Source organism: Acinonyx jubatus, chromosome F2 (assembly GCF_027475565.1).
Source record: "Acinonyx jubatus isolate Ajub_Pintada_27869175 chromosome F2, VMU_Ajub_asm_v1.0, whole genome shotgun sequence".
Taxonomy (NCBI): domain Eukaryota; kingdom Metazoa; phylum Chordata; class Mammalia; order Carnivora; family Felidae; genus Acinonyx; species Acinonyx jubatus.
In genome coordinates this window covers 38,776,516-38,804,431 of record NC_069394.1, presented here as the reverse complement: position 1 = coordinate 38,804,431, position 27,916 = coordinate 38,776,516, and the positions used below count along the sequence as shown (strand labels likewise).

Below are 27,916 nucleotides of genomic sequence, written 5' to 3'. Positions count from 1 at the left end.
ATTGCTCAATTTATTAAGTTAAAACGCTCCTGTGGGTTAAATGCCCACTGCTTTTTTAAAGCCGCCTATGCTGTTTTTCACTTTGCAGAGAGAAGAAATCACCTAACTGTTTCTCAGTACTTTCTGTGCTATCTTGTGGGGGGACGGGCGGGTTTTGAGGGTGTGTATGTGTGTGTGTGTGTAGGTTACGATGTTAAGATATGAGTCATTTGTCAATTTGGGAAAGGAAGAAAGACAGCGAGAGGGATTTTGATAGAGAATACCAAACTCACTCTGCACCTATTCAGTCACCTCAGAGAGTTTAAAAACCATCGATTATTTTAGGACTTCTTTATATTTTTCTTTATCGATTGGGAGAAAGCCTGTTTGTAAGACAAACTCAGAGAAGATGTGAGGGGCATTTTTTTTTTTTTTTTAGTGAAACTTTAACAAACTGCTTTACCTTGCAAGGAAATTCATTCAGTTCATTGGAAACTGTTTTCTCCAGGGCTAAACCGGGGCAGCTTTCTCTTTGGCTCCTTTGCAAAGAAAATTGTCCAGGGTTCTGGAAACCACAGTTGTTGAACCTCATATGATGTCTTTTCTTTCAGCTCATGTAACAGCTACTAGAGGAGACTGGTGTGATGTGGCATGTTTTTTCTTTCTTTCTTTTCCTTTTTTTTTTCTTTTCCATTTTGCTGGCTCGTTGGTACACACTCCCTGAGGGCCTGAGAGAGCTGTGTTCCTAAAGGAATTTATGACAATCAGCAGGGACGACTGAAATTTGAGCTGGTGTCGATCCAGAATCCCTCACTGCTACCCAAAGATGCAAGTTCATTCACCAGAACCTTCTTTAAAAAAGAACAACAGCAGCAAAATCTCATTGTGACATTGGAGAGTATATTTTGCACAAAAGCTTACCAGTGTGCATCTCCACAGCCAGATAGCACCCATCACCCATCCCTCCCAGTGCACTCGTCTCCGTCTGCTCTGCAGACGTTCTCCCTGGTAATAGCCGGGGAAGGTAGACACGGAGCAAACGTGGCCGTAGTGAAATTCCAGCTGCTGCCCGGGACCTTTGGTTCAGCTTGTGGGTGTTGGAAAGACCTTAACAGAATAAGGATTGACGTTCTGACCGTATCTCCGGTGTTCTTGAGAGAAGCACTTGGTATGTGGTGGCTCGACTTTTTACCCAGCTCATTGGAACAAGCAGGTCTGTGATAAAGAACACAAGGGGCCCCTGGGTGGCTCAGTCGGTTAAGCCTTTGACTTTGGCTCAGGTCATGATCTCGTGGTTCGTGGGTTCGAGCCCCACGTTGGGCTCTGTGCCGACAGCTCAGAGCCTGGAGCCTGCTTCGGATTCTGTGTCTCCCTCTCTCTCTGCCCCTCTCCTGCTCTCTCTCTCTTTCTCTCTCTCTCTCTCTCTCAAAAATAAATACACGTTAAAAAAAAAAGGAGAAGAAGAACACACAGAGCAGAGAAAAAAACTGGAGGGGCTCTGGCAGGATGGGGGCTTGGCCAGCCACAACATCCCTTCCCTCAGCCCTCTTCCATCTTCTTTCCTCCCCAACCAGGCATTCAAAGCAGGACGAATGGGAGCCAAGGGGGGCGTCCGTGGAAATCAACTCCATCTGGCTGTACTTGTTACTCTTCTCTTCAGTAGTTGGCCAAGAGGTAGAGCACGTATTTGCTGTATATTTTTGCTGTTTGTGCCTCCTTGTTCAGAATTACAGTCTCTAGCGACTCTTCTTTATGGTCAAGGGACGGGCTGTTCTGGCTGAGCCTGTGCCATGATTAGGATGACCAGATAATGGTTCACCTTACCCTGCGTCATTCCACAGGCTTCTGTATGCTTGTCTCACCGAACCCCTGGACTGTAAGCCCCCAGAGGCCAGGGACTGCATCTTCTACCCGTCAACACCAACAACTCCAGCACTGTATTTTGCCCATAGTGCCTTCAGTTCTCTCCCCTCTGTCTACCAGCCCTGAGCCAGGGGGTGGTGAAACACAGATGAATAAAGCCCAGTGGTGACCCCACAGGTCTGTCTTGCTGTTTTGTGGGTTTGCAGGCCAGTAAGTCTCGTATTTGTGGGATGACATCATGGCACATTGTCGCAAATGGTGCTTAGTGTCGGCACTGCCAGGTGAGGCACAAGGCACTTTTGGACGTGGATGTGTGCAGCAGGTGAATCCCTGGGGCTAAGGCACAGTGGTGCCCCCCACCGCAAGGCACTGGCCCAGGGTAGAGAGTGAAGAAGACATGTGCCCTGGGGGAGTGTGTCTTGAGTTGAGCTTTAACTCCCGGGGCTCATCCAGTCTCTGCTTCCAGTCCTCCCCACATTTCATCGAGGGAAAAATGTGTTAATTGGCAACCAGGAGTCGCAGTTAGGTAAGGCTCTTCTCTGGGACATTTTCCTGTTCACAGGAGACTCTTTACATCACTTCACGTACTGGGAAGTAAGGGCTAACAGTGCAGGTCTTAGCATCAGACTGGCGTGGGTTTGAAATCCTTATCCCACCACCACTCTTTTGCCCCATGCCAGTGGACTTGTTATTCAGACTCTAAGGGTCAGCACTGGGGGCAATAATGGTGCCTGCCTTATTTATTTTCTGAACCTAGTTGAAAGCCAGGACATAGCTCACATGTACATGATCCAACATCAGAAGAGAACATGGGAAAATCCAGGATGTATGGTTGCCATACTAACAAGGTCTGTCTCGGTCTTGGAAAGGGCTCCCTTGATACTGTCTTCTCCTCTGGACTCTTGGCTCAGTGGTACATGATCTTTCTGGCTCACATACCCCTTGGGATGGAGCTCTCAGATTTGTCTCAAGAATCAACGGAAAGAATTACAAGTGTAGATTCCCGGGCACTAGCCCCAGAGAGTCAGATTCACTGCCTGGGGTGAATTCACTGACTAGGTCTAGGGTGCTGCCTGGAGCTCGGCATTTTAAATACACACCCCAGGTGTTTATTCTTTTTTAAGTTTATTTATTTATTTTGGGGGGGGGATAGCAAGTAGGCTCCACCTTGTCAATGCAGAGCCTGAAGCAGGGCTAGAACCCCTGAACCATGAGATCATGAACTGAGCTGAAGTCTAGAGTCAGATGCTTAACTGACTGAGCCACCCAGAGGCCCCCACACTCCAGGTGTTTCTGATGTCATCAAGACATCGAGGTTACTGCTGTGGGGGTTCTTTCTTATATCTCCACTGAGTGCTCCCAGTGCTCCCAGTTCCTGGAGGAGTATCTGCACCTTCTCTCTTCCCTGTCCTTCCACCCCTCCCAGTCATACATGTGCATCAAAAAGATGATGGAGCATCATATCTGGAACTATGTGGATACCAGGGATTCATAGAAGATACCGCATGTGGCTGGGTAGCTCCATGCGTGAGATGCTGGTGGGAACACGTCCAAGCAGAGGTAATTGGGGGAGGTACCCGAGGACTCAGAGGAAGGCCTAATTTAGGCTGGTGGGGTGGGAGCATCAAAGAAAGGTTTTCAGAAATAGGTGCCCACAGGGTTGAGTCTTAAGCTGAGGAGGCAGCCTAAAGAGGATGTAGGAAACTACAGACTAATATTGTCAGGGGATAAGGTATAGGGTAGGGAGGGCTGGGCCAAAGCCTTCATTAGTTCGTTCTCCCATGAACATGATTATTTTTTAAAGTTTATTTGTTTAGTTTGAGAGAGAGAGAGAGCAGGGGAGGGACAGAGAGAGAGAGAGAGAGGGAGAGAAAGAATCCCAAGCAGGCTCCGTGCTGTCAGTGTGGAGCCTGATGTGGGGCTTGACCCCACGGACTGTGAGATCATGACCTGAACTGAAATCAAGAATCAGACGCTCAACCGATTGAATCATCCAGGCACCTCTCCCATGAACATGATTGATCATGCTGTCAGTGACCCTTAGGTGGTGGCTTTGGAAGAAATTGCTTTGATGAAAGAGTATCCTGAGAATTTACAGCTGCCAGGTTTAGCTATTGTGATTCTGATCAATGAAACTCACCAAAATATTCGTTTATAGGGAAGTTCTGCTGTAAAGAGAAGAGTAAGTTCCATTTGCGGGAGAGTCTCTCTATTCTCTCAGGCCAGGAAAGCCATTGATGAGAAGGTTGGGGTGGTGGGGAGTGGGGGGTGGTGCCTGGGTGGCTCAGTTGGTTAGGCATCCGACTTCAGCTCAGGTCATGATCTTGCAGTTCGTGAGTTCAAGCCCTGCGTTGGGCTCTGTGCTGACAGCTCAGAGCCTGGAGCCTGCTTTGGATTCTGTGTCTTCCTCTCTCTCTGCCCCTCCCCCACTTGCACTCTGTCTCCCTTTCTCTCTCAGAAATAAATAAACATTAAAAAAAAAAGAAGAAGAAGGTTGGGGCATTATGGTTGGGTGGGATCTAAGGGCCCAATTGCAAAGGGTCTGGTTGGCAAATCGGTTTCATTCCCCAAGCCCCCTCCAGACACCAGGTGGAGGGAACTCTGGGTGCCAAGCCGGGAGCTGTCTGGTGGCAGAGCTTTGATTCTGAGCCTGCGATTGATTAGGGGTCTCACAGGTGCCAGGTCGGGAAGCCGGGGGGATGGCGTGCAAAGCTTGGGATTTGCCATCCTGGCTTGAGATTTTATCACATGACTGGCTGACAGGCAGATGTTCTTTCCCTATGGTTTATACCCTTGGGTTTTTGAGCCCTACGTGCAGGGCTTACCATTTATACCAAGTAGATTTAATCTTGTTAGTTTTGACTCATCATTCCAGCACTCAGAAGTCCCTTCTGGTCCTGACTCCGTAGTTTGGCTTACTCGCAGTTGCTCCCGGCATCATGTGTGGTGGTGTTGAGAGACCCATGAGTGCCCCAGCATTTGGAAAAATGTTTGGAAAATCTTACCAAGTGGGGAATGATTTGCTAATGAGTCCAAAGTATGTTTTAGATGCCATCAAGAAGCCCAGGGTGTTTCCCTAATAGAATATAATCAAGTTTTCAGGATGTTCCCCAGGGATTCTTTAGGAGGTTGTGAGTAGAGCATAATGGATTCACAGAGGGCCGTAGCTCATCAACATTTACTGTCAGATGTCTGGCAGGGGTTATACAGCAGCTGGCGACTGACTAATAAGGGAATTGGAGATGGAGGGACTTGACCGTGATCTTTGCAGCCCTAGCCAAGGAGCACGTGCCCCAATCAGTGCCCTAAATACAGGGGAGTTGCAGGTTAAGTCACTTTGGGGGCATAGGATAAAAAATAGTCTAAACTGCCTCTGAAATATCCATGAAATCACCTGTAAGTCCCAAGAACTAGTCACAGTCTGGAGGAGGCACAAGGTGACAGAGCCACACGAGGTGGCCTCAGGGGCCATGTCTCAGGCATCTGTGGACATGTACTCATTGAGCATGACACTGGGTAGGGTTGTGGTGCTGTGTTACATGGTAGTCTTTTTTTTTTTTTTTAATTAATATTTGAGAGAGAGAGAATCCCAAGCAGGCTCCGCATCGTCAGTGCGGAGCCCGATGCGGGGCTTGAACTCACTAACCGTGAGATCGTGACCTGAGCCGAAGTCAGACACTCAACTGACTGGGACACCCAGGCACCCCACATGGTAGTCTTTTCTCTTGGTCTGTCTGTCTCTCCAGCTGTCTTTCTTTGACCAGCCCATATACCACAATTCACATAAACCAAACGCTTATGGGATGCAGTTTCCCTCGGCCCTCCATCACCCACATCCATCCTGCAGTTTCCCCGGGCCTTGCTCCTACCGATCTCTCAACAAGCACTTGTCAGATGAATGAGAATGGAAATGACCAGCAGCCGGATTTACTGGGCTACTGCTATTCAGGGAGGCAAGCATCTGTTTTATCATTTTATTCAATTTTTAAAAAGACAAATAGGCATGTAGCAGAGAGAAGCCCTTGGCAGGAGGCAGGCAAGTTTGAGCCATAGCTTCCAGGCTGTGATTCCAGGGAAGGAAGGGCCAGTGCAGTCCTGGTGTATCTTGAGTATGCTGAGGGTGACAGGTCTAAAAGAATAAAATCCTTCCTGAGTATTGCTTGGCGGTTAAGAGCGTGGGGTACAGAGGCAGACAAAATGGGTTCAGATCCTGGCTCCCCTCCTTCCTAAATATGAGGCCCTGAGCTAGTTATCTGGCCGTTCTAGGCTCATTGTCATCACCTGTAAAATGGGATAGTAACAGCACCTACTCCCTAAGGTGTTCGTGAAGAACAAAGAAGCCAACAACTGGAAAGTATTCAGAACAAGGCCCAGTACTCATTAAGTGCTCAATAAACAGTAGCTATAAATTATTACTATATTCTTCTGAGTTTCACAACATCCCTGGCAGGTATTATTGTCACCATTTCACAGAAGAAGAGAGTGAGGGTCAAAGAGGGTAAGGAGAGGCGCGAGACCACATGGACAGAAGGTGGCAGAGGCTGGACTTACACTCAGGTCATAGGACTGTCTGTTGTATCACTAAGCATTTCAGAGTTCCTTTTCAGTCTCCGGATGAAATTATTTTACCCTTATTATAGATACATATTTTCCTTCCTCAAACATGCTTTGATCTTCCCAGGCAGATGGCACCAAATATTTACTGTACAATTACATGGCCGTGATTGAATTTAGCCAGAGCAAGGGAGGCTGATTAGTCAGGGGTCTGCAACCCTGAGGAGAGGAAATCCTTCCAAGGTTGCAACTATAATCCCGCTGGGGTAGAAATGTTGCTTAAAATTGTCCTGGCTCAGGTTCAAGGGTAAGAGGCACTAGTTTCCCCAACTTTGGGGGCTTTGAAGACAAGCTGACTGTAGTGAAGTGCTGGTGACAAGGTCCAGACTGTCACTTTGTGGTTCAAGGGATGACATTTTATGATGTGCCCAAAGACCCTCATCCAGTGCTGTTGAAAGTGTGTCATGAGGGGCCAGAAGGAAGATTGCATGCTCTTCTCCCAGGCTAGGGACACAGGGATGTCATTTATCAGAACCTGTATGTGAAGGGAACACACAGAGGAGAGTCTAGAAACACCTCTTAGCAGTCCCCACATGGAAAAGCTGTGGGGTTCTTCACAGCAAATATTTCAGAATGTCCCCAGCATCTACAAAGCTCATATTGTAATGCCAGCTGTATTGAGAATTTCCAAGGTGTCCACCATGAGGTAGAGGAAGAGCCATTAGTATAGTTCCAGGTCTGACCCTAACGAGCCATAAGGCCTCATAGAGGTGGAATCACATTTCTAAGCCTCAGTTTCCCCTTCTGTAAAGTGAGTGACTTGGACTTTATTTCGATCCCTCCAGCTCTAAGAGTTTATTAGTCTATGAGTCTATGAACCAAAGTTCCAAAGTGGCTATGCTTCCTCACAAAATGGCAAGATTTGGGTCTAGAATCTATGTCTCTATTAGCAGAATCTACACTTGCTCTAGACCTTCCCGACTTTGTGGTTTTCATCCACCTCCTTGAACTGACTGCTGTGGCTCAATCCCTTTCACCTGAAACCTTGCTCCACCACCCAGAATTCCATTTAACTCTGCAAATGTTGACTGAAGACTTACTCGGTTCCCACCTGCGTGGTTAGGCAGATGAATGCGACTGTTTCCCACTTGGGGGAATTCACAGTGAGATGGTGAGGTCCAGACTTGCCAGAACTTCGTTTCTCCAGAGATCCCTCTAGTACCTAAACTAGGGGTTCTCGAAGTGTGGTCCCTGGGCCAGCAGCATCAATTTTGCCTGGGAACTATCTAGAAATGCAGATTTGCAGGTGTCACTCTAGATCTACAGAATCAGAAATTCTGGAGGTGTGGCCCACCGATCTTAGTTTTGAACAATCCTTGAGGCGATTGGGAGGTACCTCAAGTTTGAGAACCACCGGACTGGCCTTCTCAGGGACAAGCTGAAAGACTGTGGTCCTCAACCCCTAAGGGACCTGAGGAGTTCTCCTGAGGAGCACTCGGTCACTCGGGCTGCCAGGACTGGCTTTCAGCTCACAGCCACAGCTCCCTTGGCACCTCCCACAATATTTCGAACCTTTGTGGTGTTTTTGTAAATGCCCAGGCGTTGTGGAAACTACACATTTGTTTTGACGGGAGCTAATCCAGTTTAGCACATAATTCCCCATGGAACTTCCAGGCTTCCCTTTAAATTGACTGTGATGCTTGATGGGATGTTGACACCATGACTAAGACCCACAGCAAAGATCCCAACCCCAGAGGACCTCCTGCTTCCAAAAATCTCCCGAGGAAGAGTTCTCAGGAAGCCAGTCTGCTGTCTCCTCTCTCCCTCCCAAGAAGGCTTTCCTAAATATCTTCCTCCATGGCAGGGTCTGAGCCTGGTTGAAGTTCTCGTCAGCAGGTGGAGGTCACTGGGTCACATTCTCCCTGCAGTGAGTTCAGACATCAAGGGTGGGGTGCGGGTGGCTCCTGGAGAGGGGCCAGCCTGGGTCCTGGCCCTTGTCTTCTGTCCTGGGACCTGCGGGTCTGTCGTCCACGGCTCCGACCCAGGGCTGTATGCTAGACCATTGGCACCTTTGTGAAAATCACAAGAGGCAGCCCTTCCAGCTGCTTCTCGGGGTGGACACAGCCCCTGGGGTTCAAGATTTCAGCCCCTTGCCTCATAGGGCAGGTGCCTGTGTGCAGGAACAGCGGCCTTCTCCCCAGCCTGGGCCCAGCAGGAGACAAATGGGGGGCGGTGTGGGCAGATAAGGGGGTTCCCACACACAGGACCCAAGGCTACGCTCTTCACCAGCGTCAGTTCCTTGAGTTCTAGCTATCACCTAATGCTGTGGGTGTTGGTATTGTCTCCATATAGGTTTTTTTTCTGTATTATAAGGAATTTTCAAACTTTCAGTGCCTCCATTTTCTTGTGTATCCAAATGGATATGACACTAGCCTTTCCCCTTAAGAGCTTGTTCTGAAAATCAAATGAGACCATAGAGAAGAATGCACTCTGGAAAATAGATTTTAAAACATCCCACAAACGTCAGGTTTTATATTGATCTTTCTCCCAGAGTCCTTGAAGGCAGTTTCTGGGGCCTCTGGTTTGAGAAACACATTTTGAATTCACACAGCCCCGGCTTTATGTGTGGGTGCAGCACAAGGTTGGTCTCCTGCCAGGAGGCTGTGGTTTGGGGGTGCTTCCTTGCCCCCAGATCGGAAGACTTGTGAGGCCACGCGGTGGACGAGGTGTGTGTGCAGGAGCTCGGGGCGAGTCACAGCCTGGCAAGCCGGCCTGGACAGGATGACCTCATGGGCCTTTCCACTTTTCATCTCGATGACTGGGTTCACTGTTTCATATTTGGCTTCCTCTCTCTTTCTTGCAGCTGTGGTGATTGGGATTTAGGGCAAGCATTTGGGATCCCTCTTCTAATCCCTGTCAAATCTGGATTTAGCTACAGAGTCCGGGAAGGGGAGGAGGCACCCCCCTTTGGCTGGAGGCAGTAGCTCAGAACATCGGGGAAATTCCTCCACCCTCTGAGGGAGGAGGCCTCTCATCTCATCCCCTATCAGCCTCTTCCCAGGATGTGATGAGTTTCACCCACAGACTCAAACCTCTTCTAGCCTCCTTGTTTGGGGGTTTCTGGAACAAGTATGGTGGGGATGAGGGAGAGACTTAACATTTGCCTTTTTCCCGTTAACTGTGTCCTTTGTCTCTCGGTCAGTCCCTTCTCCAGCTTCAGCACCTGCTCCCCTCGTTGAGGTGGAGGCCCCCTCTCAACCAGTGCGGCAATGGTCGGCATCAACCACCTTGCAAACCACTGCCACCCTCATTGGCTTGTTATTATGTAACCTCCCTACAGGTGAGCTGAGTTACGTGGTGTAATGCTAATATACTGTGCTCATCACCGGTGGCATCAGGTGCACACTTCCCAGGCCTTTCGTAGCTGACTCGGGGTTACTCTCCAACTCCGTTCCTCTCTGCACCTCCTAGCAGCCCTTCACCGCTCACTCCATTTCCACCACCCTCGTGCCATCGTCGGCTTCTGTTCACGTGTCTGCCTCCATGTGTTCCTTCTCTGGATGCGAACGCCGCGTGAGACCAGTTCACGTCCTATCTCCTTGACCCCAGCCCCCTAACATCTCCGTTCTCTGAACATCTAGTGTCGGCACCGCGTAATTATTCTTTCATTTGTTCCGTTAGTTAAGTTCCCGAGGTGGATCGTAAGCTCCTTGACGGTGGTCCCATCGTAGGCTTATTGCATATTTCCTGCAGTATCCAGCCAGGCTTATGTGGCACGCAGTAAATAATAAAATCATTTCGGCCCCGCTCAGGTGTGTGCCCACCTAAAAACTGTATTGATGGCTTTCTAGAAACTGAAGTATCCATTTATCTTGCAAAAATAAATACTATCTTTGTAGCCAATACTCATGATCACACAGTCATGCACAATTTTTTTTACCCTTACAGCTTCCCCGGGCAGGGAAGAAAAGCCCGTGGAGATTGGAGGTCTGGAAGGTGACCTCCAGCCCTAGGATTTCCAACAACAGCCAGGCTGCCCTGGGCCTTAGCACTCTTCTCATGGATCTGACCTCTCCTCTTTTCCCCAGAGAGCTCCTGTGAGAATAAGCGGGCAGACCTGGTCTTCATCATCGACAGCTCCCGCAGTGTCAACACCCACGACTATGCAAAAGTCAAGGAGTTCATCGTGGACATCTTGCAATTCTTGGACATTGGCCCTGACGTCACCCGAGTGGGCTTGCTGCAGTATGGCAGCACCGTCAAGAACGAGTTCTCCCTTAAGACCTTCAAGAGGAAGTCTGAAGTGGAGCGTGCAGTCAAGAGGATGAGGCACCTGTCCACGGGCACCATGACGGGGCTGGCCATCCAGTATGCCCTGAATATCGCATTCTCAGAAGCAGAGGGGGCCCGGCCTCTGAGGGAGAATGTGCTGCGGGTCATAATGATCGTGACCGATGGGAGGCCGCAGGACTCTGTGGCCGAGGTGGCTGCAAAGGCACGGGACACGGGCATCCTGATCTTTGCCATTGGTGTGGGCCAGGTGGACCTCAACACACTGAAGGCCATCGGGAGCGAGCCCCATGAGGACCACGTCTTCCTGGTGGCCAACTTCAGCCAGATGGAGTCGCTGACCTCGGTGTTCCAGAACAAGTTGTGCAGTAAGTCCTGCTCCTCTGGGGCTCTTCCAGGGGAAATCATGAGGATTCCTTTTTTCATCTCCCCGTGTTGTTTCTGTGCTACCTTGTCCCAGGTACTGTGTTGGCAAGGGGTGTTCAGCAAAGGCCAGGATAGACATGGCATTCTCCTGGGGTTACACTCTGGCCAAGGAGACAGTGAGGCTGTAATGATGCAGATAAGTAAGTAACTGCAGTTATAACAGTATCATAGAGGAAGAATTCAGGGCAGGACCCAACCTAGACCAGGGTGCCCAGGGAGAATCCTCTGGGGAAGGGACGATTGAACTCAGACAGCAGAATGAGTACAAGTAGATGGGCAAAGCTTTTCTCCAACACATTGGACTTCCCTGGCGTTCCTTAAGCTAGAATTCATGAGTTGGAGTAGACATGGGGACGGGAGGGCAAAAAAATTCCATAATGTCTCCTTGGATGGGGCCGAATACCAAGCATTATTGCCCCATGGTGGTGCTAGTGGTGGAGATTTTCTCTTCGAAGAGGCCCAGTGCACGGGGAGGGCTGAGATTTGGTCCCCTCCTTCTGTAAGGGGGATACCTGCCCACATCCTTGAGCTGCCTTCTGCTTCAGGGGTCCTTTGCCCTCTCTTGCTTTCTGACCCTCCTCTCCACAAGGCTTCTCTCTCCCTTCCTTGCCAGCCTGCTCTCAGTTACCTGCGCCCAGGGCTCCTGCCTCAGCTTTCCATAGCAGGTCCGCTTGCCCTCTCCCCAGTTTCCTGCTTCTGCAGCTGGCTGCTTGTCCTTTCTTCCTCCAGGGGGGCAGGGGCTCAGGGGGCCACCCAGCCTCCTCTCTAGTCCTTGGAAACTGGAGACGTGCCTCCTGACCTGGTAAACAGTGTCCGGTGTTACCTTGCCCTTATCCATCTGTCCCTGTCCCCTCCAACTGTCACGCTTTTTTGATGGGAAAGCAAAAGGAAAAAACCTATTTGGAAATGACTAGTGTTCCAAAGTATGAGTATGTGTGGAGAAGGAGCTTAGGACCAGACTCATCTCCAGCTCCCCAAGAGCAGGGGCTCTGAGGACTCTTTTCTCAGACTCTTACATAGCCTTGGGACCCCCACTCCTCCCGCTGAAGCCTCAGGGAGGAAAGATGGTGTGTTTTGATGTGTTGTTTTTTTTTTAATCCCCTGCTGAGAACTAACCTCAAAAAGCAGAGACTCCATTGTTTCTTGACTCTCAAGTCAAAAGATGTACTTAAAAAAATCAATGCCATGAAGGAAAAAAGAACCTTTTTCTCTGCAATGTCTCTTGGAGAGTTTTCAAAAGTGCCGTTTGGCCTGGCACGCAGAAGGGCCGTGTCAATGGGGTGCCATGGCCCAGGTTGCCCGGTAAAACTTCAACCAGTAGAACGCGCTGCAAACATTTTAAGGTTTATGACTTTAAATGACTTCTGCAGAATTTATGTTCCCCTTTTCCTGGAAATATTAAAAAAGAAATTGGTTCCGTGACAGTATTGATGGGTTTATTCATTTGTCTTGGAAAATGTCAATGGAGTTCTTTTATAAGCGCTCTGGATTTATCAGGAAATGGAAAGGCGATATGAGGCTAAGGATGTGGACTTGTGTGAATAAGGACCTTTTCTGTGTGCTTTATGGTCAGGCAGCAAAATTAAAAGGCAGTTTGGATCCTCTGCCCCGCACTTTGTTGTAATCTGGAAGCTTTTAAGAAAATATTGGGATTATGCCATTCGTTGGTGTGGCCCAAGAACCCAGGCCCCCTGCCTGCCCGGAGGAGACCAGTTTCTCTCCCACCACGTGGCAGGGTTCTGCTGAGCAGACCTGTCAACCGTCTTGACAGGTTGAGGAGGTCCTGAGGCCTCTTTATCAACTGTGCAGTAAAGATTTCAATAACTAATATTTATAAAGCACTTACTCTTCTGTTTTTATATTTGATCCTCACAAAAATCTGGGGGAGGCAACACAATACCATCCCTCCCTCTTCACACCTTAGTAACTGCTTATGTGAATTCCCTGAGAACATATAGCCAGGAGGTAGTGGGTTCTCCTTCCGAAGCTCTTGCTCATTTCACTCCTCTGCACGCCAGGGGTTATAGATTACTCTTTTAAGGTAAACCATTTTCTGGTGGCCACCTCCACAGTCCAGCCATGCTGAGTAAACCAACTTTGAGGTTGACATTCACCCCAGAATTTATAGGAAGCTTTGTAGGGTAGGGGAAGAGCAGACTTGAGTCTCAATGTCCCCACCTGCCACCTATATGATACCTAGCAAATCCGCTTGTCCTGGGCTAGGTACTTTCCATATGTTCTTCATTTAACACTTACAACAAGCTTATGAGGCAGATGCTATTATTATTCTCATCTTACAGAAGTGGAAACTGAGGCTTAGAAAGGATAAGCAACTTCAGATAGCAGGATCGGAGATTCAGTTTGCAGTTTCTCTGGCCCAAGCTCTTACCCTACCCTCCACGTGCCAGGCCTGAGGGTTCCAGGCTGGTAGAAAGATGCTCTCATCACAGAGAAGTGGGATGTTGGCTCTCCAAAATGTGCACCTCAGAGGCCTTGGAGAGGCACCAGGGACTGAGGGAACTCTGGTCAGAGAATACCTGGGTCTCCTTCTAGAGAGCTTTAAAAAGGAGATAATAATAATCATCATTGCCATTTATTTATTTATGTACTTATTTAAAATTTTTTAACTGTTTTATTTATTTTTGAGGGGGGGGGAGAATGCGTGGGGGAGGGGCAGAGAGAGAGGGAGACAGAATCCAAAGCAGACTCCAGGCTCTAAGCTGTCAGCACAGAGCCCAATGCAGGGCTGGAACTTATGAACCATGAGATCACGACCTGAGCCGAAGTCAGACGCTTAACCAACTGAACCACCCAGGTGCCCCTAATCATTACCATCTATTGACATTAATATGTTCATGCACTGTTTTGAGCTATTAGCCTACATTAATTCATTTTATTCACACAAGAAACCTGTGAAGTAGGTACTTTTACAATTCTCATTTTACAGAAGGGAAAACTAAGACCCAGAGAGGTTCAATGACTTATCCAAGGTCACACAGCACTGTGGTAGCGTTGAGATGTGAGCCCAGGCATTCTGGCTCAGTGTCCACATCTTGACCATTAGGTGCTACAAAAACTTGAAAGATGAATAGGAGTTTCCTGGCTAACTGAGGGGAGTGCAGTGGGCGACGGCGGTAAGCCAGGAAAGGAAAGATATTTTCACTTGATTGTTCCATTTCATTAAAACAACAGTAACAGCAGCAGCAGCAAAGAACTAGTCCAGATTCTCTCTTAGTTTTATAACCTGCTAAAGAGACACGACCCACGTTTGAAAAATGCTGACGAAGGGGTAGGCAGGAAAGTGGAGGCCATGGTGCAACTAGGGACAAGATTTCAGAGGGAAGAAGGGCTGGGGCTCCTGTGCTTCGAGCAGAGCTGACAAGCTCTGCTTATCTGCGGATCGGGTCGGAGGAGACAGGCAGTCTTCCTGTGTGGTCAGAGCCGGTCCTTTATTGTCAAACTAGGAAGAGATTAGGCTCTGGAGCCAGGCTGCCCTTGAGTGGGAGACCTGGCTCTGGCTGTCACTGCCTGTGTGGACATGAACTTGGGCACAGCAGCGGCTTTTATCTGCCGGCGGTGAATTCCCACACCAGCCACAGCAAGGCGGAGGCCGCTGAGGTTCCATTCTCAGGCCACCCCTGAGGGCACCAGAGAAACTTGGAGACCAGGTAGCCTGTGAATTGAGGCCCTGTCTACAAGACGACCAAAACCTACACATCCTGGGCTCTGCCATTTTTGCCACCCAGGGAGAGAGGACACTGAATTTAGGCGCTGAAAAATGCAGGTCTATCCTGAGCTTTCTGATGACTCATTGTAACCTGGGCGGGGCTGATTTTAAGTAACCTCTTGCTACCTGTTGTATCAGCCAAGCCGGGTATTTGGAGCCTAGAGGCTGGCAGTTCCTACCCTAACAGCCCCACCCCGCCCAGGCCAGGCACAAATTAAGGCTCTAATAGTGTTCCTAAGACACACCTTTCATCCACCAGCCTGGGCGAAGTCTACACTTTTTATTACAGCCCTTTGGGGCTCTGGTGTTAAGCGGGAGGCCAGATGGATTTCAACAAACGCTGACTCTACGTACCCAGTAATTGTTTCTTTCTAGACCCCCAGGCAGCCCTACAATTCCTTCGATCATTTATGCATCTGTTAATAGGCATTTATGCACATTCATATTTCCTAGTTAAAAAAAAAAAAAATCCAGTCCTGGGTGGCTCAGTCGGTTAAGCGTCCAACTTTGGCTCAGGTCATGATCTCATGGTCTGTGGGTTTGAGCCCTGAGTTGGACTTTGTGCTGACAGCTCAGAGCCTGGAGCCTGCTTTGGATTCTGTGTCTCCCTCTCTCTCTGCCCTCCCCCACTCACGCTCTGTCTCTCTCTCTCTGCCTCTCAAAAATAAATAAACATTAAAAAAAATTTTTTTTAAATCCAGTCTTGCCAGTGACCTAGTCTGCTGATGAGTGATTGCTTCCCCAGAATACAAGGCCTTGACCCAGTTACAACCTACCAGGCCTTCTGAGAAATGCGTCCGCTGCTGGCCAGTGGAGGAGGCAGGACAGTCACCTCCCCTTCAGCACACCACAGAGGCCGGTCCCACGGGATGGCAGGGGTGGGAGGACCCCATTGCTTTTGGGAACACCAATCACTCATCCGTAAAATTTTACACATGGAAAATTTTTACTTTATCTTAGTAAAAAGATTTGAGATTGTTTTGCTTGAAAGTAACCGAAATTCCATTTGAACTAGCTTTTAAGGGGGAGGGGTCGTATCATATTACCCCGTGGAAATAAGTGGAAGAGTAACGAATGACAGTCCCACTTTCTCTCCACCTTCTCCTTCTGCCTCCCGTTCCTCTCTGTTCCATGGGCAGAAAGCATGCACCCTGTCAGCCCCCGACAGGTACCTGCCCTTGGTTTAAGCCTCTCTTCCCTCAGTTCTAGCTCCTGGATGCCAGGAAAGGACTCTGATGGTCACACCCTGTGCTGGTCCGTGGCATCCAGGAGCGGGGCTGCCTCATTCCAACACATGGGCAGCTCCTACAGGTCCCACGCATTTGAAGTGAGAAGGAAGGGCAGTTTGTAGAAAAGGTGGCATGGGGGGTGGTGCTACCCAGACAAAATAATAAGTGTCTGTACTAAGGGTCCCTAGACACCATTCATGACTTTATTCTACAGGTAAAGAAACAGGTCTGAAAGGGCTACCCAACTTACCTGAGCTTCCCTCCCTTGATCAAGACAGAGCAGAACCGGAATCCAAGTCTTCTGGCTTCTTATCTGGTATGCTTTCCATTATACCAAGTCACAGTCTCCTGGTTCTAATTCTTTTACGGCACATGGCCAAAACAAGCCTCTTTTAATTTCCCCATTTGACAGCCGAAGGAAGTGGAGTTTAAGGAAATTAAGTAATTCCTACAAAGTCATACTAAGTTGTGAAGCTGAGCATTCAGGCAGTCTGCTTCTAGAAGCCGCCCTCTTCAACACTGTGCTGCCTGCTGCCCAACAGCTATTTCCTCTGCCTCACATCTCCTGCCCCCTTGTATTGTCTGCCAGGGTCCAGATGGGAAGATGGGCACCGGTCATCACCTGGGCCTCACACCAGTGGATAACTGGTGTGTGGCTGGTTTCCAAACTTAAGACTTCCTTCATTACAGAGAGGGACACACTGAAAGTTTTTCAGGAATGCCCCCCGCCCCCTGCCATGCCTGTGGGTAGTTGGGCTCCAGCAGTCTAGGAAAGAAAGAGAACAGTGCACAGCAAATGCATTTCAAAAACAGGATGATTTTCCACTCATAAGGCTGTCAAAACTTAACCATTTTGATAATCCCGAGCACTGAGGTTTTTTACTCTCATGCATTGCTGGTGTGAACCAGCTTGCAAGGCAATTAGGCCACGTCTCTTCAAACTAGGATCCAGTCCTAGCAAAACCACCGCACTTGTGCTCAAGGAGATGTATCTGAGAATATGCATCCCAGCATCAATGCAAGTGAAAATCTGGGAACTGTGCAAATGACGGCTGATGGGGAAATGGCTAAATACAATGAGGAAGAATCATAGGACCGATAGATAAAGCAATTGAAGGGAATAAAACAGATCTAACATATTTGATCAGATCTGAGATATACAGTCAATTCTCATTATTCTCAGTGATTATGTTCTATAAAGTCCTGGTGGATGCTGAATTTGCAAATACTGAACCACGACTCCTGGGGGAGATAGGGAGCTAGGTTCCTACAAGCCTCTAGTCTCCACATTTTTGTTAACTGATCAATACATAAACTGTTCTATGTGTCTAGAGGCACCTTATGTGATACACACGTTGATTCATTAACACTGAGCTCACAGCCAGCAGCACTGTTGTTGAAGCCAGAGCCCGAAGTGTATCTAGCGCACTTTCACCTGTAAGGCGCCTGCTGCCTGCTTGCACCCAGAAGCACTAGACGCACATCACTAAGCGCGTCACATCAGCAAACGCTAGCACTTCGGTATTCTGCTCCGGGCCGTGTTAAACAGCAAAATCACCCACAAAAAAAAAAGCCCAAAAATCAAAAAACGAGGCACCAAATAGACCTCAAAAAGGACAGTTGTGTACTGTCTGAGAACTGAAACAAGGAGGCCACCTCAGCTGGCAGTGCGCACATCAGGTGACTCAAATTTTTCATGACTGAGCCTGTGTTGATTTCACTGTGAGTATCGATTTCAGGGTTACAAATACATTTTAGTGAGTAGGCGAGTTCACAAATACGGAATCTGTGAATAATGGGGATCACCTGTTTGCAGCTTCACATGTTAACGTCTTTCACATTGGGGTGCATCTTAGATTCCCTGTAGATAGTATATGCATCAGTACAGATAGAATCTGCAGTTAGTGTTGAGTGAAAATCCAAGGTGACGACCACTACGTGTAGGATGAGCTCCCACATATAAAATAAGACAATAAACCACCACGCTTCCCAATGCTACATGCGGCTGTGTATGGAGCAGTCCCTGGGACACGGTTCTAAGTATTTTACCATCTTAATTATTTTAACCCTCACAAGGCTCTTATGAGGTAGGAGCTATTTTTATCCCCATTTTTTGAGGGGGCTGCAAAGGGAGAGGGGGAGAGAGAATCTTAAGCAGGCTCCATACTCAGTGTGGAGCCCCACGTGGGGCTCGATGTGGGGCTCCATCTCATGACCATGAGATAGTGACCTGAGCCAAAATCAAGAGTCAAACGCTCAACTGACGAGCCACCCAGGTGCCTCTTATCCCCATTTTATATAAAATGGTTAAGAAAATTGTCCATGGTCACAGAAACATATTTTTTCACACCAAAGTAAAACTGATTGATAGGATTTAACTACTAACTTTCCAAACATTGTTTGTATCTTTTTTTAAAGTTTATTTATTTATTTATTTTTATTCTTTAAGTGTAATTTATTGTCACATTGCCTTATATACAGCACCCAGCGCTCATCCCAACAAGTGCCCTCCTCAATGCCCATTACCCACTTTCCCCTCTCCCCCAACCCCCATCAACCCTTAGTTTGTCCTCCTATGGTTTGCCTCCCTCCCTCTCTGTTTGTAACTATTTTTTCCCCTTTCCCTTCCCGCACGGTCTTCTGTTAAGTTTCTCAAGATCCACATACAAGTGAAAACATACGATATCTGTCTTTCTCTGACTGACTTATTTTACTTAGCATAATACCCTCCAGTTCCATCAACTAACGAATGGATAAGTTTATTTATTTTGAGAGAAAGAGAGAGAGCATGTGCGTGTGTGTGTGAGCAAGGGAGGGGCAGAGAGAGAGGGAGAGAAAGAGAATCTCAAGCAGGCTCTGAACTATCAGTGCAGAGCCCGACAGAACCCGTCTCAAGGTTCATACCCCCAAAACCCTGAGATCATGACCTGAGCCGACATCAAGGGTGGGACGCTTAACCGACTGAGCCACCCAAGTGTCCCCATTATTTGTATCTTAACAGGAGTTAAAACACAGACTATCATAAACTCACAACAATCAATCTTAATTGTATTGTTAAAAATTTTTGAAGTTTTACTCCCCTACTTTATTTATTTCCCACTGTATTTCTTACTTAGAAGTAACCAGACATATATGTTAAGATACACCATCAGTTTCACCAGTAGCTCCGTTTTCCTAAGCACGGGATTAATGAGATTGTTCTTAGCTTTTGAAAGCCTCTTTTATTTGGGCTTCATAAAAATGTATTTCTACATACGGACATCTTTTTTGTTTATGAGAACACTTGCATAACTTGTACTCTGTTTATAATGATGCTTGTTAATTTTAAATATGTTCAAGTTGAATTATATTGAATAAAATAATAAATTAAGATGTAAAAAAGAGAGAGAGAGAATTTTTATGAGCTCCAGACAGACTTATACAAGAATTGATATATCTGAAAGCTGAGGTACTTCAGATACTAAATTCAGTAATATTTTAAATTGACAGAAAGATTAAGGAAACATGGAACTTAGGAATGAATTTTTTACTCCAAAATATTGTGTATAACACTTTCGCATATTAAAAGATTGCTCTTGGGATTTACGGCCCCCAAAAATTGTTGACTCTTACCATATCCTCATTTAATAGCTTTTCTTACAACCCCATTGCTGCCTACTGAAAATCCACATGTTAGCCAAAGCCCCCTCTGGTATCAGCAAACTTTCTGATTCCCCAATTGAGTATTATTAATTGAACCATGAAATTTCTCTTTTTTGTAGATCATTTTTGACCTATTTTAGTGGATATCAGCAATTTCATATGGCACCTTAGCATCATTTCCCTTTAACCTTCTGTGGCCCGTTATAGATTCCTGGTGGCATTTATCTAGAACTGACTAGTCCAATGAGAGGCTCTGAATCCCCTGGAGGGTAGGGACTGCAACTTGTTTTCCTTTGGGTCCTGCTTTCTCCTTCACAGAAGGTTCTGGGTGAATGTGGGTGGATGAAGTCAGAGAAGGCGTCATCATTGCCTTAACTTGCTGTGTCTTCCCTTACAGTGGTCCACATGTGCAGCATCCTGGAGCATAACTGTGCCCACTTCTGCATCAATACCCCGGGCTCTTACGTCTGCAGATGCAGACAAGGATACATCCTCAACTCGGACCAGACTACTTGCAGAAGTAAGATTGCTTTGCTGGTATATCTGCACTGTCCTCCTCTGCCCTCTGCTCTCTCCTAGGGCCTATTTAATTCATATGTGGTTCCTCGCTTAACCTAGTCATCATCTCCTTAAGGAAAGAAAGGAGGTTTTATAACTCGTGTATTTTGTGTCGACCTCCATCCTCCACCTCGCCATCGTAGTGCTTGGACCAGAGCCAATACAGCACATAGTAGGCCAGCAGGAGGAGTTTGGAAGACTGTTGGAGGCATCTCCTTAGAAACAGCCTTTTTGAATTCATGAGCTGGTGTCTTTTTCTTCCAACCTGTTCTTTAGGGGGAACCACTGGAGAGCCTTTTCATCCACTGTCTCTATGAACTGTACCCTGAGGAATTGTTTCTGTATTTTATTCTCTTCTCTGAAGCATTGACTTAGGGTGAGTTATTAACATTGGCTGGGAACGATTATGCCAGTTCTGTTTTAGAGGTGTGCAGTGATCTCCTAGCAGGGATCTAGTAGACCTATAAAGTCTCCTAAATGAAAAAGAAAAAAAAAAAAAAAAAAGGTCAAACAGATTAAAAGTGCGGAGAGAACTCAGATTCTCTTTTTTTTTTTTTTTGGCCAAGCTCCCAAACTAGACAACATACTGACATTTGAACCAGCGAGAGGTAATCTGCCTCTTAGAGGAGAGAATTCCCTATACACTGAGGGTGGTGCCTACATATGTATGTTTTTAAGTTGTAAGTAAAGCCACTGTGTTAGCCCATAGACAGCCAGGCTACCAAACCAGGCTTACTCAAGATGTGAGGAAGACCGGCGGGGGAACCTTGCTCCTGGCAGCCGAGGCGCGATGTGGTTCGAGATTCTGCCCGGGATCGGTGTCATGGCCGTGTGCTTGGTCATCCCCGGCATAGCCACTGCGCACATCCACAGGTTCTGTAACGGGGGCAAGGAAAAAGGGGTTGCCTTTATTATCTATATCATTGGAGTTTGATGCAAAGAGATAAGCGCATCTCTGGAGTTAATCGTTACCGTGTGTCAAAGGGTTTGGAGAATATTGATTAAAGAAGCCTTTTCCCGACTGATGAAGAATAACTCAGTTATGTTCATCTGCCCTTTCTGGAAGGTTATGCAGTGTATCAATGTAGTACATAATAAAAACAAAACAAGACAAAACAACAACAACAACAACAACAAAAAGATGTGAGGAAGACCGGCCCACACGGAGGCAAATAAAACTCAGCTAATCTGACACGCAGTTCATGCAACACATAATTGTTATTATACCTCATGGTAAGCAATTAAGCATTAATGGAAAGCATCTGCACAAATGGCTGTAATTAGTATCGCATATATAGAGCCAAACCACATTTTCCTGTTTTCTTCCCACTTCATTTTCGGGGTTGTAAATAGCTGGATAGAAGCCCCCTGCCCCCCAAGGTTAGGGAACATCTGCTTGACTCCTCCAGTTCTGTGGCCTCTGGAAACACAAAGCTTCCCGGTGCTATGTGTTCCTGGGCTCCTCCCAGACCTCAGGGTCCCAGATTTTTGAGTGCAGCCTGAATCATCCTGATCTTCTGCTTGAACCTCTGACCCTTCTTGAGTTTCCACAACAAAAATTGCTCACACCCACCGCTCATGGGTTTAATAGAATTCGCTGGGAAAATGGGGGAGCTCTGGCAAGGTCACCTCACACACTGCTCAGCAAACAACCTAAACATCTTTTTTAGACATCCCCCGACCCTCTTCAAGAGCTCCGCCTGCCCCCTCTCCCAGCCTCTTCGGGAGCTCCCCTCTGCAAGGTGTTGCTCTGAAGAATGCTCAGCCTTTCGCCACCTCGCTTACTCCTGTCATGCCCTTCCCTTCTTAGGAACACAAGAAAGTCCTCCCCTTGTCTTCTGCCTCAATGGCCTGCTGCAATCCGGGCATCTGCTGACGTCCATTTTCCATGGACTGGCTTAGTCAAGTCAGAGGAATTTGGGGACTAGCAAATAAAGAATAAAAAGTCCTCCCCCTAGTGTCATGAGCCAGGCCTTCCCCACACTGGGTTTTGTCAACCCCTGCCTGGTCCCACCTCAAGCCTGGAGACCCCTAGGCTCTCCCCAGTGTTGATCTGTCCTGGGACCCCCACTATAGGAGGAGGGCTGTGGGTGCAAAGAGCATGAAGCAGAAACTGCCTGGGCTTCAGACAGACAGGAGCAAGGCGGCCCGGGTCAGAGGTTCTCAGGTTCCAGTAACTAAGAGCCACTCAGGAAGCTGACCCCCAGGGTCTCACCCCCAGAGATTCAGAGTCAACAGGTTTAGGGTGGGGCGCAGGAGAATGCATTTTCAGTGAACTTCTGACGTGGATTGCTGCCACGCTCTTGAGATCCACTGGCATCGGCAACGGGGGGACCGGAGGAAAGGGCCAGAGTTAAGGGAGAAGAGAAGGAGCTGGAGCCAGGGGTCTGCTGTCCCATCTGACCCAGCCCTCCAGTCACCCGGAAGCAGTTAACCTCCCTTCACTGTCAGCACCAGACTTAGCTGAGTAGGTACAGTCATAAAGAACAGTTATCTGTCTCCGCCCCCCCCCCTTTCTTTCTCTTTCTCAAAGATAATCACTCTTGTTTGCATGTCTGAAATTCTATCTGGGCCAGTGGTATAGTCCACAGACTTCAATTTCAATCTTGACATTCAGGCTGTGCCTGTCTCATGCCGAGCTGATTATTTAAATTCCTTGACTCCGCTTCCACAGCCATAAAATGGGAAGGGTGGTGACAAATTCATACCTGTCTCATCAATAAATCCCTGTCAGCCTGTGGTTTGGGTCTGCTGGACAGTTGAAAGTTGTGCCAAGGGAAGGCAGGGCCATACCCCGACTTCTGTTTATGAACGGCTGGCGGGGGACCTGCCCCTACCAACATTGAGAGAAGCCAGTGGGCATGGAGAAGAATAAGACACAGTTCTTTCCATTTTTGAGCATATAAGATGTGCCAGGGAGCATGCAAACTACTGGGGAAAAAATAGTGAATAAAACAGCAGTGTTCCTGCTCACTTTCTTGCATAGGAGTAATTCAAATAAACAACCAAGGTAATTGCAACCAAAAGCAATTGTGTCCCACTCCCAGCTCAGTGTGAGAGGTCAGGTCTAACTATAGCCACTGCACTTATTAAGTGCTCACCATGTTCCAGGAGCTCTCCTGGTGCTTTATATGTGTTATCTCATTTAATTCTGACAATTAGCTCTTAAAGTAGGTTTTATCATTCTCATTTTACAGAGAAGGAAAATAAGGTACTCCCCTCAAAACTTTAGACAGTTTACTCAAGGTCATATGGCTAGTACTATGACCAAACCAGAATCGAAACCCTGTTATGTAGGAGTCCATATTATTAGCTCTTAACCACCATTTGATACTGTCCCATGATCCTTGAGGGCCCCCAGATGGCAGTAGGGCAATCCTGCAACCAGAGAAATTCCTCCAGACCCAGGTTCACAGGCTCGCTGATCCCCAGGGAGACTCAGAACTAATTCAACAGGACTAACAATCAAATGATTGTCGTTCCCCAAGTCCACTGCTGTGACACTATCACTATACAGAATGATTTGAGAGGACCTCTTAGGCAGTTGCCTTCGGACGCACGCGCGCGCGCACACACACACACACACACACACACATGCCCCCATAGCCACCATTTTTTATTCGTACCTGTTTGTGTGAAGAGAGGAGGCAGACACAACTAATTCAGAGATCCTTCCGGTGGAAATGGGTCCTGGCTGTCAGACTTTGAGCTCCTTCTCCCACATAACCCAAGAATTCTGTTCCCTCCTGGTGATGGCACATGTTCACCCACTACCTGGGATACCAGGTTGCTGCAAAGCACCTCTATCCCACCTCCAGACAGTGTGGACTAATGCTTGAGCTAAAATCCTACTCTTTGTGATTCCCACCTTTGATCCTATTCTGCCAGCTAAAGCTATATACCAGAAAGTATATTTCCTTTTCTAAATAAAGAGAAAACCCTTTGATTATTGAAGAGTGTCATCCCCCCCACCTCTCATTAATTTTCTCTTTTTCAGGGGAAGCATAAACACATCTTTAAGTAACTGGGTTTGGGATCTCTTTGTGGTCCATATTATCCTCTTCCGGACACTACTTGGTCAGTGTCTCAAAATGTGCTCTTCCATTAAAAGACTAGACCAAGCATATTAAATAAATATTGCCTTCAAAGTTCTGCCCATCTGAGCAATTTGGAAGGTACTGGAAGTCAACGTTGTGGATTCTTCTGTCCTCCAAAATGTCTTTCCCATCTAATACCTCTGTATGAGATATATGGAAAAGTGCTTAGCAGAGTGCATAGCCATAAGGCTCAAGAGAAGTTTATGTCCTTTGCTTTCCCCATTTAAAAAAAAATGGGGGGAAAAAACCCTCATGAAGTATGCCTGTCTTCATGTGTCTGTTTCCCACCATTCCCCTCCTCTTGAATTCCTTTCCCACTAGTAGGAAAGAACTTTATCTTCTTTCCATTTCTTTATTTATGTTTTTAAATAAGGAATTTTCCCTCCCTTCTCGAATATTTAATCTATCTGGAAAAATATTGAAAACACAACATTTAGAAATTTTCACTTGGCCAAAAAATGTAAACTGTCTTATCCAGCATTTTTCTCTCTCTCTCTCAAGAACCATATCAAATGCATTTTATTGCTTTCAGTCTTCAGATATGTTCCTGACATTATTTTTTCCAAGCTATGCAAGTGACTTAATAGTGTTTATTTTAGAGTTTAATCAAGGGGCATGATCCAGAAAAACAATCATATTATTGAAAAGAGAAAAGAAAATCATAACCAACATCCTTCATGGATTCAGATGCAAAGATTCTTGAAGACTTAGCAAATGGAATCCATATTTATATACTGTAATCAAGACCAAATGAGGTTTATCCGAAGAATGCAAGTTTGCTTTAATGTTCAAAAAGCGATCAATATAATTCATCATATTTAAAAATGAAAAAGTTTAAAAATGAAAATATTTAAAAATGAAAACATATATAATCATTTCAGTAGATGCAGACAAAGTGTTGGACAATATCCAACACTCATTCATGACAAAAATTCTCAGCAAACTAGCAATACAAGGGAAATTTCTCAACCTGATAAAGGGTATCTATGAAAAAACCTATCATAAAATATCATACTCAAGAGTGAAAGACTAAATGCTTTCCTCCTGAGAGAAGGAGTAAGAGTATATTCATTCTCACCACTTCTCCTCAACACTGTACTGGGGGTCCTAACTGATATCATAATGAAATAAAAAGAAATTAGAAAGTCATACAGAAAAAAGTAAAACTGTCTTTGTTCACAGACTATGTGCTTGCTTATGTAGAGAGCTGGTGGAATCTTCAAAAAGCTACTAAAATTAACAAATGAACTTAGCAAGGTTGCAAGATACAAGTCAAGATACCAAATTATTTGATTATGTTTTTACATACTGGCAACACAAGTCAGAAACTGGAAATATGTAAATTAGGGATAAAGTTTACAAAATTGTGCATGATCTGTACACTGAAAAGTACAAAAGATTTCCACAATAAATTGAAGAAGACCTAAATAAATGGAGAGATATACTGTATGATGGAATGGAAGACTTAATATGGCTCAGATGTCAATTGTTTCCAAATTGATCTATAGATTCAAAGCAATCCTTATCAAAATCCTAGCAGACTTTTTAAGGTGGAAACTGACTATCTGACTCCTATATGTGTGTGTGTGTGTGTATATATATATATATATATATATATATATATATGAACATGCAAAAGAACTATCATAGTCAAATACAGTCTATTCTTACTATTCATTATTATGTTTTATAAGTCTCTGTGAACATTGAACTAATGATTACTAGATCATTGTTCCTAGAAGAAATACAGGGTTAGGTTCTTGTGAGCTTCTGGTCACAGCATTTCATCAGTGAATACATAACCTTGTTTTGTGTGTGCCTCTATTTATTTTATTATTATTTTTGGAAATGTTTTATTTGTGTGTGTGTGTGTGTGTGTGTGTGTGAGAGAGAGAGAGAGAGAGAGAGAGAGAACAAGTGGGGGAGGGGCAGAGAGAGAAGGGACAAAGGATTTGAAGCAGGCTCTGTGGTGACAGCAGTCAGCCTGATGTGGGGTCAAACCTCAAGAACCTCAAGATCATGACCTGAGCTGAAGTTCGATGCTTAACCCACTGAGCCACCCAGGCGCCCCTGTGTGCCTCTTTTGAAGACTCCTTATTGAGTATATATTACTGATTGGTTAACATTGAACTCACAGCTGACAGCACTATTACTCATGCCTTAATGGAGATCATCTAATATACATGTTTTCTTCACAAGGCATATCACAGCTTTCTTGCATTTAGGAACACTGGACAGCATTTCAGCACTATACCTGAGGGCCATTTTAAACAGTGAAATCACCAACAAAAAGCACAAAAGGCAAAAAACATGGCACTAAATAGAACACAAAAAGAAAGCTTGTGTGTAGTATGAGAGCTAAAACAAGAAGGCAGAGCATTGCCTTTTTTGACCTTAACTGGGAACATATGCATCAGGTAGCTAGAATTTTTACCATTCTGTGCACATACATCAATGGTCATGAAAATGCTGCAAATACTGATTTGTGTTACAAGTAAATTTTAGAAAGTATATTAATTAGCAAATATGGAATCTGCAAATAATGGGATCAATGAAAACTCTAAAAAAAAATAAAGTTGGGGGCTTAAATTACCTGATTTCAAGACTAATTATAAAGTAATAATGAACAAAACAGTATGTATAGGTGACATCAATGGACCAGAATATAGTTCAGGAATAGACCCATACACATATGGTGAAATGATTTTTGATAAAAGCGCCAAAGCAATTCATGAGGAAAGAATAATGTCATCAACAAATAGTGCTATAACGATTGGATTGTCATGTGTGAAAAAATGGACTTCATCCCTTACCTCACATCATATATAAAAATTAATTCAAAATTGATTTTAAATCTAAATGTAAGAAGGGAAGCAATTAAATGTCTACATGAAAATGTAGGAAAAAGTTTTTTGATGACCCAGGGTTTGGCAAGGATCTTTTAAATAGGATATAACACAAAAAAACTCAATAAATTGCACTTCATCAAAATCAAAACATTTACTTTTCAAAATACGCTACTACCAAAATGAAAAGGTGAATGAACCATAGACTGAGATAAAATATTTGCAAAACGTATATCCAACAAAAGACCTTAGAATATATAAAGAATTCTTAGAACTCAATATTAGGGAAATAACCCAGTCAAAATGGGCAAAAGATTTGAACAGACACTAAGCCAGAGAAGATAGATGGATGGCAAAGAAGCCTGTGAAGACATATTCAACATTATCAGTCATTAGAGAAATGCAGATTAAACCCACAGTGACACGCCACCACGCTTCCACTAGACTGGATAAATTTTGAAATATTGACCCTAAAGTACGTGTTGGCAAAGTTGGCAACAGGAACCGTCATTGTTCCTGGCACAATGGTTCATCCACTTTGGAAAACAGTTTAACAGTTTTCTACAAAGCTGAATATGTACCTACAATATGACCCAGGCATTCAATTCTTAGGTATTTACTGAGAATAAATTAAAGTTTATGTCTAAACAAAGATTTGAACACAAATGGTCACAGCAGCTTTATTTGTAAGAGTCCCAAACTGGA

At 45.8% G+C, this 27,916-nt stretch overlaps 1 protein-coding gene and 1 pseudogene across 5 annotated transcripts in view; both read left to right on the top strand.

The window, feature by feature from the left end:
- MATN2 (matrilin 2) overlaps positions 1 to 27,916 on the top strand; it is a 132,356-nt gene that overhangs the window by 34,375 nt on the left and 70,065 nt on the right. For all 5 annotated transcript variants that reach the window (XM_027064162.2, XM_027064160.2, XM_053208488.1 and 2 more), the window contains exons 3-4: positions 10,485 to 11,054; positions 20,108 to 20,230. In XM_027064162.2, coding sequence (XP_026919963.1) covers positions 10,485 to 11,054; positions 20,108 to 20,230 — 693 coding nt within the window. The remainder of the gene's footprint in view (positions 1 to 10,484; positions 11,055 to 20,107; positions 20,231 to 27,916) is intronic.
- LOC128312883 (NADH dehydrogenase [ubiquinone] 1 alpha subcomplex subunit 1-like) lies at positions 20,239 to 25,982 on the top strand (annotated as a pseudogene).